This window comes from Vidua chalybeata, chromosome 5, assembly GCF_026979565.1.
Source record: "Vidua chalybeata isolate OUT-0048 chromosome 5, bVidCha1 merged haplotype, whole genome shotgun sequence".
NCBI lineage: Eukaryota > Metazoa > Chordata > Aves > Passeriformes > Viduidae > Vidua > Vidua chalybeata.
The window spans coordinates 68764859-68776420 of record NC_071534.1 but is presented as its reverse complement, the minus strand read 5'-3'; the positions used below and the strand labels follow the sequence as shown (position 1 = coordinate 68776420).

The following is an 11562-nucleotide window of genomic DNA, read 5'->3' as shown; positions in this document are numbered from 1 at the left end:
GGTGAGTAAGAATTGTGCATTTCAGAGAGTGACTCCACAGCAACCAGTCTTTATTATTTCTTTATACCAAGTGAAAAAAATGCACATTTTCTCCTACAGTGGCCCTCTGCAGCCCCAGCCTTGAATTTTCCTTGTCACCTTCTCAGCTATGTCTAGACATAAAATTTTGGAAGGCTTTGGAAGCACGAGATCTTAATCTCCCATATGCTCCTGTGCTGATAAAGAACCACATCACAGCTCCCTAGAGCTCCATTGGAGACTCTCCATTTGGAGCATGGGAAGTGCTGCAAGGTGGTTGCTGCTGCTAAAAGCAGTAGTTTGAACTGTTACAGCTGTCTCTCTTCAGTGGTTATTCCACATAAATCTGTGAGACTGTTGCTGATTCTCAACAAGGTATTTAATTGAAATATTAAAGCACTTAGTCCTCATTTCAGAAGGTTCAAGCCCTGCTTTTGGCTGTTTTTCAGCCAAAGCTGCTGTGGTGTTTTGTGGAGGCTTTCTGTCTATTCCTTTCTTTTCAGTACGCCCAAAGAAAAAGAAGCAAGTCTGTGATTTGGTGTAGAGACAGCCCAGCACAAAGGAAAACCAGCATTCCTCTTCCCATCTGAATTCCAGTGTCACTGGATCTCCTGAAGAACCAAACCACATTATTAAGCCTTAATGTCTTTATGAGAAAGGTCGCTCGGTGGCACTGCTGACCTCTCCCTCACTATCTCAAAAACTGTGCCCAGGATTTATTATCCCCATGATGATTGTGTGCTCCATTTCCCCCATTTTGTCAGTTTTTTTCACTCTTTTCATTTTGCCCAGAATGACCAGAACTGAGTTGATTTGCTGGGTGGATTATTGTTCCTTTTCAATGAGCGTTGCTATTTTGTCCCTTTTTCTCCACTGCTTTGCCCTTGTGACATTTTTTGGGCAGGAAGAGGGGAGGCAATGAGTGGCTATATCTTGAACAATTTCACCCTGGTGGAAAATACCAATAACTTAAAATAAATATGTTCACTGAGATATCACATTATCCTGCTGAGCTCATGTACAGCAGAGATAAAATGGCTTTTTTAGAACTTATTTTTCTTTCTCCACCAGCTGAATGGAATATCAAAATACACAATTTAAAGTAACTGTTAGAAAAAAGGTTACACACGATGCTATCAACAGAAGGGAGCTGAAAATTAAATGGAAATGATTACCAAAGAACTCATTTCCTTTGCTACTGGGAGGCTAACAACAATAATAAAATAGAATTTAGAAGTGAAAGCTGAGATTCTTCCTTTGATGTCTGAATATTTTCAGTTTATGTTCCTTTAAAATAAAAGGCCACATCATAAATTAAATGTGATACTTAATTTTTATTTTCTCTCCACTCAAGCAGCATGTTTTCCTCTAGGTGATTATTAAAATAATGATTCACCTCCCCAGCTGCTGTGTACTGGCAGGTTTTTGTTTAGGCAGAGGAGCAGCATGAGTTGGGAGATTGCTGGGTCCCAGACAAGCAGAATCCAGTTGACTCTTGGAACAGAGATTAAGGGTTGTTTTTTTTAAATTCAACATGTGAAAATGCAGAATGAGAAAGAGCTGATGCCCTTGAGCTTAATTGTAACTGAGCATCTCCTATGATCTATCTCCTGTGACTGAACCACAGAATGGTTTGGGTTGGAAAGGACCTTAAAGCCCATTTCATTCCACCCTCTGCCATGTGCAGGGACACCTTCCACTATCCCAGGTTGCTCCAAGTCCTGTCCAGCCTGGCCTTGGACACTTCCAGGGATCCAGGGGCAGCCACAGCTGCTCTGGGCACTCTGCCAGGGCCTCACTACTGTCTGAGTACAAAAAAAAATCTTAACATCTGATCTAAACCTACCTTCTTTTAGCTTAAAAGTGTTCGCCTTCAAGAGCAAAGACAGTTCTCAAAACATCATAACTGCTGAGCTTGGTGTCTCTCTCATTATCACTGCTTTAGTAGGGGAGAAGGGAATAGGCTTGCCAGTGAACTTGGGAATGCAGTGCACCTCTGGTCTCCCTTAATGAGCATGTACCAGGAGGATGGGGGATTTCCTTCATGCAGTTTCTTTAGCAAATGCAGAAAACATGTGGATAACTAATTTTTGATGTTTCTTCTTACAAGACTTGAGTGCAGGTGCCTGCTGGAGGGTGAGCTGATTCCGCTGTAAGCCTGATTCCACTGCTTACAGAGAGGTGTCCATGGCTGTTGAGGGTATTTGGGGGAAATAGGACTGTGGGATAAGCCACAGGTTGTAGGACAGACCCATATTTAGCAAAAGTCCTCCAGGATAACCCAAGGTGTCTCAGGGGTGCTACCTGACTAAAACCAAGCAGTTAAATTGCATTCCTCTGCTATAGACAGCCTAATGAAAATACTTTAACAGGGACTTGAATCCAGATTCAAAGCAGAAGTATTTGGATTTTTAGAGGAGATGTCAGAGCAGGAATGGCAGCTCTGTGCTGCCTGGGAGGCCAGATCAGAGCCATTCTGTTCTCAGGCTGTCCCATCCTCTAAAATCTCCAAAAGTTCTGTGCTTTGGCCACAAAAGCAACTCCGGGATGGTACTGATGGCTTTGAAGGAAAAGAGCAGAGCTCTAATTGAAACCAATGGATGAAGGGAAGTGTTACATAACATTACACCAACTTGTATCCCTCTTTTCTTCCTTACTTGTCTTTTCTGCGCTTGCTTCACCTTCCACAACTCGATGCTGTTTTTTCCTTTGTTTCACATCTCATCTATTTTTCAATTCTATCTTTGTGTACATAAACATTGAGGTGATGTAGAAGATAAGGGACTCCAAAGTTCCTGTTACCAACAGTGGAATGGACCCCAGTACAGCAGGTACAGTCACTGGGCTGTACCCAATGCCAGTTACAGAAGAGCTAAAAATACACTTCCTGTATTTCACCAGCTCTGCTTGTGCTGTGAGGTACCAGAGATAAAATTTCTGTGTAAGTAAGGAAGGTAGAAAAGCTTCACACCACAAGACACACTTTGAGCCACACACTCTTGATGATCTGGTGGCTGCAGGTGATGTGGCATCCCTGGAGTGAGGGAGCTGGTATGGTCCAAGCTGGGATCTCTAATGTGGGTTTTAGATGTCTGAGGTACAAGTACAATTACAAAGGGAGGAGCATTTCAACTGCCAGGACCCACTCTTTGGAGTTATCACACATGGACTCTTGGTGACACCTCTGTACTGCAAGAGTGTCTTGTAGCAACTGGGCAAAGTTGTCTTTCCTTTCAGCACAGGCTGCAAAGAGCATGGTGGGGTGCAGGACAGAGCTTGGTTTTCTCTTCTGAATGCTGAGGAGCTGTGAGACCAGCCCCCCTCCTCTTGGAAGTCTTTGCAGGAGTGCTGAAATCAGGGCTGTCATTTACAGGTGACTCCCACTCATCCTGATTTGGTGGATGCCAACAAGTAGGAGTTCATACATCCATCAGGTGAGGCAGCAAGACTCAGAAAGGAGCACTTGGGCACTGGGGACTCCCAAAACTTGAGTTGAAGCAGGTGGTGCTGGAGGTCAGACCCTGATGTTTGCTGTTGCCATGGTCCTGCAGTAGTGCTGTGATCCCACAGGGCTCCAGAACAGGACTGAGCCTTCAGCAAACAAATAACCAAACCTGTCAAGCCCCATCTACTATGCCATAAAATGAATATTTTATGGAGGAGGCGAGAGAAAGAAAGAGAAATAAGATGGGAATGGAGGTGCCAGGTTCAGCTAAGGCAAAGGAGCATCTCTGTGGGTACCTGGGCTCCTGCTCATTTCTGTGTGGGTGTTAGGCTTTCAGCCCTCCCTGGCTGGTATCTCTCAATCACTGTCACCACAGGAAAGCGTTTGCTGCTTCCCACGTCACTCTTCACACCCCACAGGCACAGCTGGGACGCACAGCGAGCAGGTTTGTGGTGGCTCATACCCACCTCCCCCATCCCCCTGCCCCCATCCTCACTGGGTTTATTGGGTTTTCAAGCTGAAGGTACCTGGCAGAGAGAAGCGGGTGCTTCTTCTTGTGGTTTGCATCAAAAGCTTCACACTAATCCTAATGCTGTGCCTGCTCTAGCAGTTACTCAACGAGTTCCTTCACAAGTCATGCTTGTGGTTCTATGGGACCACAGCTGGAGTGCAGAGAGCCCTCCTTCTGATCAGAGAGGTGTTAAAACCTGTTTCTCTTCAGTGACTTAACCACAAGAGGTGAACCAGCACCCTCCTTCCTCAGTCTATGCTCTTGGGTTCTCCCTGCATTGGTGTCAAGACCAAACTGCTGTGCTGCAACAGAGAGAACATCCCTAACAGTCCTCCAGGGATGCTGCCAGACTTCAAACGCTTAGAAATGCAGTCTCTAGCCTGGAGCAGGCTGGCCAGACTCCATCAGAGTCACAGACACACTCAGGCCCTCACAGGACTTGACTGACCCTCATTTGGGTGTCAAATGAAGATGTCCTAAGTCACCCTCTTTTAATAAAAACCTCTGCACATCTCCTCTGCAACCACTCTGAGATACCAGACCCCATATATTCAGAGCTGTGTCACCTTCTGGTAGTAAAAAGAAACATTTCACTCTCTTCCTGGGAACCTTTGCACAGCACCAAATCCTCGGTTTAGATATTGCCCTGTGGAGTAGCAGTTGTTCAAGTGCTTGCTGCTGCTGTGTATTTACAGGTCAAAATTCCCCTGGGGAATGTTCCCCAGACAGCACAGAGCTATTTTAATGGCTTTTCTAAGCGTCCCTGTTCTTTGTCCCTATTTAATCACTTCAATGCCCATTTCCCAATTATACACAACATTTTATTAAACTGTACAAACAGCACTGGCATTTTAAAAAATTCATGTTAACCATTCTAATTAAACATGATGACCAGCTCCACAAACTGCAAGCACAGCTGCCCCCTCCTGCATTTCACACAGCACAAACAAGGATTTCATCAGAGTCACTGGACTGAAACCTTTCTCAGGGTGTTCTGCTCTTCTTGTTGACTTCAGGCACTTCAGTCCTTGCTCCTGCTGGATTCTGTGCCTGCAGTCACTGCCAGTGATATCCCAGCACTGCCTGCAAGGCTGCATTCATCCTGTTGGGAGGTCCAAATGGACAGCCTGGACCCGCAGAACCAGGAAGGCACATCTGAAGGGAACCTGATTTTGGGATAACTCACCTGCTGCAGCTTTTCTTCTCCATGGACTGGAGGCTGATGCAACAAAGCTCCAAATTTACGTTCTTCAAATAGATCCCAACACCAACTTGAGTGACTGCCTAAAGCTAAGTTGTTTAAAAATCTTCTCTTTTAGGCTCTGACTTGATTTTGACCCAGCTTTGCACGGGTATCTCGGCGACAAGCAGTAACTTGTGGTGGTTTCACAAATCTCCACCCTCAGGAAACAGTGCACCTTTATTTAAAGGGATCCCCCGTTAAAGGATCACAGAAAATATTTTTGTTTTTTAAACCCACCCACATTCCCACAGACTGCAAAGGGACAGAACACACAGCAAAATGTCACAAGGTGGAGGTGAGGGCCACCCTCACCTGATGTGCCTCCTGCACCATCATGTAAAGCTCATTGACCTGTGCCCAAGAGCTGGGACATCATTTAGAGAAAGTAAATCAGCCTTTGCAGGACCAGTTAACACCTTTCAAGTGAAAACCCCAATTCTGTGACTGGAAGGCCACTTTTACAATGCTTAAACAATGCTTTGGGGAAACGTTGCATTTTTCTAATGTGATTTTAGGTTAAAATGTCAGAAAGCCCATTGAGACCTTGCCCTGAGTTTGGTGTGTCAGAAAACCCTTAAAGCTTTAGAACAGGGTTCTTGAAGCATTCTGCAACTTCCCATCCTTCCTGCTCAGGCACTAAGTGTAAACCTCTGGTTTTCTGTACCAATCTTGGCACTCCCTTCGCTAACGATCCACTGAGATGTGCAGATGGTGGAATGGGCACCTGAAAAAGGTCTCTTTGTCCTATGGAGAAAAATTGAGTCCTAACACCCGTGAACAGCATTTTTAAAGGGTGTAGGGAGTAAATTTCTTCTTCAAAGCTGTGCACAATTTGGCAATTCTGCACATGTACAAGTGGAGGTTGCCAAAGCATCCAACCTGAGTCTTCCCTGATACCCTCAGGCCTTGAGCAAACCACTTTTCCTTCAGAAGAAGGTGGGTCTGGGTCAGAGTTCCCAAAATGGGCACTGACATCACCAGAAGCTCAAATATACCTATTTTTCCTTACAGAGAAACCTGTTGGCTGTGTGTACAAGTAGTGGGGAACAGGTTTTGGCACCTCCCCATTTTCAGATGCTTTCAACTTCAAGAACATTGGGAAGAGAGAGAAGGGAGACCAAAAGATACCACAAAGAAACTTTATCATCAGTGAAGAGTGGGCTGGTACCTACTATGGACTGGAAAAAGTCAGAAGCCTCCAGGCATGGTACAAACTTTTGCTGAGGTGGTTTCTTTCTGGAGGGTTCTTGATAAAAACAACCATGCACAGTCTTCAGTTGACAAAGTGCTACTCAAATCATTACAGAGAATTCCTTCAGTAAGGCAGATCTCAGGAAAATATTTTCTCCATTTTAGGGTTCACAAAAGAGAAGTTGCTGAACATATTTTGGTCCATGCTGTTAATCAGTGCTCTGTCAGCACAGGACAGTCTGGGTTTTTCATTTAGGAATTCCTTGTCGAAGTTGCTACAGTCACTTGGAGATTTCTTCAAGAAAAGGAAAAAAAAAAAGATGTTAAACCACTAACAGTCAGATCTTTATTACCATGGTACTGGCCCTATCAGGCTGCTTCCTATGGGCTCAGCTCAACCTTCTGTTGGGAGCCAGTAAATATAAATATTATGAAGGAGGCACTGAGCCTGTGATCCAGGAATTCTGCCAGACAGGGATGTTACAGCGTTGTAACATGGCAGACTGAACTCACCAATTGTATAACAGTTGTGGAAGACTGTAAAATGAAAGTATGATGTGCTTGTCAAATTAAACTCTATCATTATTATTAACAGGGCTGTAATAATTTAACGAGACTGTTATTAATAGCCAGAATTATTCTGATGTAGCCAAACAATTGGTTCCTGAACTGTTTTACCTTCTGCAGTGCAATGAAAGATAATCCCTTCAGAATGGGCTGCAGTTCTGTGGTGATGGGAAGGTGTTACCCTGCTGCAGTAACTGAGGAAGCAATGAGTAATTTATGGTTTCTCAGGTGTGGGCATGCCAGACCCAGGCTTGCAGCCACCACGAAACAGTATTGTGAGGATCAGGTCAGGCAACCAGCAGAAATGCACAGTTTAGAAGACCTGAGATGGGTGGAACTGAAAGAAGATGCATCCTTACCACTCTTGGTTTGAAAGGAGGCTCCATCCTTCTCTCTTCTAAAGCTTCCCAGTTGATTTCCCGGAAAAAGGCGTGCTGGCGGATGTTCCCTCTCGTTCCCAGTCTCCTCTCAGGCTCTCTCACAAAAAGCTGCAATGTTGATCCCATAGGTTAAATTCTCTGATGATAATACAGTCATAAGGCAGGGTGGAATGTGTAATTATCCATAGTCAGTGCAATGAGAAGAGGCCATAATGGAGAAAATGTTGGGATTTTTTTTTTTTTCCTAAACAAGGAAGTTTACTGATTGGTATTAAGATGATTACTACCTCTGCTCCTGACAGAAGTACTGGCTGTTTGGGCAGAAAGGTGCCAGCATGTGCCCCAAAAAGAGATGTTCAGCATCTCAGTCTGATGTAACCCTTAGTTTGAAGTATTTTTTCCAGGAGTTATCGAGCCTTGCACCATAAAGACTGCTCTGCAAAGAAACTGATCTCTGCTGGTTTCTGTGAAGAGCCACCATCATGAATCAGGAGAAGGAACATACACAAATTCCTTATGGGAGAGGTGTGGTTTGATACCCACAGGAAAGACAGTGACTAAACGAAATCTGTTCCTCTCTACAACAGCTGAAGAAAAACAAATTGAAGACAGTAATTCTGGCAGAAAGACTTTCATTTGATGGGTGGTGATTCTTACCTTCACCAAAATGTCCTTTGCATCCTTGTCCAGCCAGCGAGGGTAGAAGGGGTTATCCATACGGATGGACTGGAAAAGCTCCTCCTCATCTTGGCCATGGAAAGGGGATTGGCCAATGAGCATCTCATACAGGAGGACACCAAAGGACCACCAGTCAACAGAGGTGTTGTACTTCTGCCCCAGCAATATCTGCCCAGAAAGAGGAGCCACAAAGGCAGAAGTAAAATGTCTGACACGAGTTTTTCAACTTCAGGAGGGTGGCCAGACTGGGGCCTTGCAACAGCTGCTTCTATCAGAGGTGCTTCCTGCCTGAAATCTGCCAGTGGAGCAGAGCATGTGGCTCCTGGAGCAACGAGGCACAGCCACACCTGGGTGCCAAAACAGTCCCTGGCTCTAGAGACAACAGGCTGCATGTAATTCTTACGTAACTTGAATAAATCCTTGGCTACTAGAGAGATCTCAAATGTAAGAGATGAGACAAGTCATCTTTAGCCTGCTCTCCAGGGGTTCAAATCAGGCTTGTGAAGTCCAAGAAGACAAATGGTCAGGTATCAGCATCTTGGGATTGATTCCAGTGAAACAAGCTGAGTTTTAAAATTACAAATGTGGCAGCATAAAGGTACTTTAGGACTATCAGTCACTTAAAATGGTGTGACTCTACCCCAGCAAAATCTTCCCCAGGAAAAACATGAAAGGGGATGTGTCCTCTTGAGACCAGCTGGGTTTTAGATGAAGGAATGGAAATTTGTCCTCAGTCTGTCCCTTGGTTTGTACCTTCCAGTGTCACCTATAAAGTGACGTCCAGCTGGAATGAAGACCTCACCGGGGCCTAAAGGACCATCACCAAGTTCTCAAACTTCCTCTCTGGAGAAGCAAAATTAATCTCACCTGCCTTTAGATGTCTGTTGTGGAGACATCTAGAGCTGAACCACTTATCACCAGCTCCTTTTATGGCCAAGGAAGGGAATTTGCCCAATTTTAAACATCCTGATAAATATCTACGTGCTGTAAAATACAAGCCCCGTTTGTCTCCTTTGGTTCTCAAAGAGCCTCAAAAACTTGCTCATACACAGATTTTTACATTGGAAATATCTAAAGGTTCACATGATGACTGTGGTGTGTAGGATTCTTATCAGAATTTTAGAGCTGTTGAGGGGAAAATTTAATTTTGAGGCACAATCTTTACTCTTGAGCCCACGTCTTTGTTGCAATGGGATGCTCTATACTACATCTGTCTCCAGAAGAGACAAAAAAAGAGATCTGAATATATGTTGTCATATATATAATGAGTTCCACTCAGAGCCAAAAGAAAAAGAAATCAGCAAAACCCCTTAATATATTTTTTCTGGATCACTTACAAACAAAATCATCCCAACCTTTCCTTCTGAAAAGAGAAATTATTTTTATAAGGCTTTTTCTTTAAAAGTCTAAAGTATCTGGAAATTGAGTATCTGAAATTGAAGTGTTTTATGGCAGTCAGAAAGAAAAAGGTTTATTTTGTTTTAAATTCTCTGGGATGAAAATAAACTCAGTAATTTCATTTCAGGCTGGTTTTTTTTCTTGTCAGGTATTTTTTGAAATGAAAAAATAATTGCTTGTCTACTGACCCAAACCCCCCTTATTTGCATGGCTGTGGCCAAGGTGTTGGGTCTGTAACAAATTACAGTGGCAGCAGCTGCAGTGAAATACTGACAGAGTCCAGTGCTCCTGCCTGTGGCAGGAGAGATGATCCATAAACTCCTGAAGTGCTTTCAATTTAGAGATAAAATGTTTTATATGCACTCGTTGAATCCCTAAAATAAACATGGTGTAGAAATAAAACTCTGAGCTATTTCAGTTTTTCTCTTTTCTAGAAAATAAAATCACAGATAATGGATCAAAACTTGGCTATATATATTTTTTTTAGGAGCAAAAAATAGCTTTTTTTTTTTCTTAAATAAAGGCATACAGAAGTAGAATAAAAGACAAATGCAGCTTGATTGCAGAGCACACTTACACCCATTCTTAGGCAATAGAAATCCAATTGATTTGAAGAGACCCTTGAGCCTGCAGTGGTGTAACCTCAGCCAGACTCGAGCCCTTAGTGCACAGTGAAGGAACAAGGAATTATAGTAGAGGGGGAAAAAAAACCCTCAAGGCTTTGACAATTCTTTGGAAAATACCAATATCCATCATGAAAACACTAAAATTACAAAATGGAATCTTGAAAGGTAAATAAATGGATTTCAGACTGATGTCAGACATGAGGCATGGATGACTTGTACATTTTTCTCTGAGCTAAAAAAATATTTTCTTTGGACACCTAATTAGTCAAAACCTCTCCATAGTAAGATCTATCATTGTGTGAAGTCATCAGGTGAAGGAAACTTTCTCTTTTCTGGAGGGATCTAGTTTAAAATACCTAAATTTTCTAGGAAAAAAAAAAAAAAGAACAAGTTTATGTCTGGTTAAAAATTGAAAGAAATAAGGGAAAGGGTACAGTCAGCATTCCTCAGGCTATGTCTGTCCCTCAATTGCAGAACCTCTTGGAGTTTATTCTGTCATGGCCCAAAAATAATTTCCATTAAGCATTCTCTTTCTTGGTTTAAGCCAAGTTCCATTTGCACAAAAAAAAAAAAAAAAAAAAAAAAAAAAAAAAAAAAAAAAAAAAAAAAAATTAGATACAGAAATAAGCAATGCCAAACAGCAACACAGACTCTGAGCCATGCTGAAATCCAGTTTCTGGCCTGGAACTGCTCCAAACCAGGTTATTACTCTTTGCAACCTCCACCAATGCACAACAGTTTTGTCTGGAGATGTGTTTCCCGTCCCACAGCACTTGCTGACCTCCCTGTGCCCCACACCTACCTCAGGGGCAATATAGTCAGGAGTCCCACAGAAAGTGCTTGTCTTTGCATCTCCAAACATGTTCTCCTTGCACATCCCAAAGTCAGCAATTTTGATGTGCCCCTCATTGTCCAGGAGGACATTGTCCAGCTTCAAGTCTCTGTGGAGGAAGAGAAGAAAACCCCGTTCTTCAAAGTGCAAAGCACGCCAAGTTATTTTAGCAGGTTGTATTTATTACACTTGTTCTCTGCCTCTGTGTAGTGCCTACATGCTGGAAATACAAAGGAAGGCTGAGGGATAAATGAGGAACTGCTTTCTTGGGCTTCAGCATCCCTCTTCTGCATTTTCTCTTCTCCCAGCACTGATTTATCTGCTGGAGAGCACACAGAATCATGGAATCACAGAATGGTTTGACTTGGAAGGGACCTTGAAGATCCCCCAGTTCCAATCCCTGCCATGGGCAGGGACATCTCCCACTAGACCAGGTTGCTCCAAGCCACATCCAGCCTGGCCTTGAACACTTCCAGGGATCACATCACCCAAGACAGCTTTTAGAAGCTGTTTCCTTCAAGGATGCACAATAGTGAAGCTAAGAAGGGCTTTGTGCCAGCTGGTGCTCCTGCCCTAACACAACCTGGAGAATGAGAGCAGGTAATCCTCACTCTCTCCTCCCCTGGGAATCTCAATATTCTCTCTGAAGCTGCTGCCAGATCTCCTTCTACAA

The 11562-nt window shown here is 43.5% G+C and overlaps 1 protein-coding gene across 1 annotated transcript in view; it reads right to left on the bottom strand.

Moving 5' to 3' along the window:
* Window positions 1–4825: 4825 nt before the first annotated feature.
* PRKCQ (protein kinase C theta) overlaps window positions 4826–11562 on the bottom strand; it is a 52334-nt gene continuing 45597 nt past the window's right edge. Inside the window, exons 16-19 of the mRNA XM_053943362.1 lie at window positions 10860–10998; window positions 8013–8201; window positions 7335–7463; window positions 4826–6703 (exon numbers count right to left, since the gene is read on the bottom strand). Coding sequence (XP_053799337.1) covers window positions 6548–6703; window positions 7335–7463; window positions 8013–8201; window positions 10860–10998 — 613 coding nt within the window. The 3' untranslated portion in view covers window positions 4826–6547. The remainder of the gene's footprint in view (window positions 6704–7334; window positions 7464–8012; window positions 8202–10859; window positions 10999–11562) is intronic.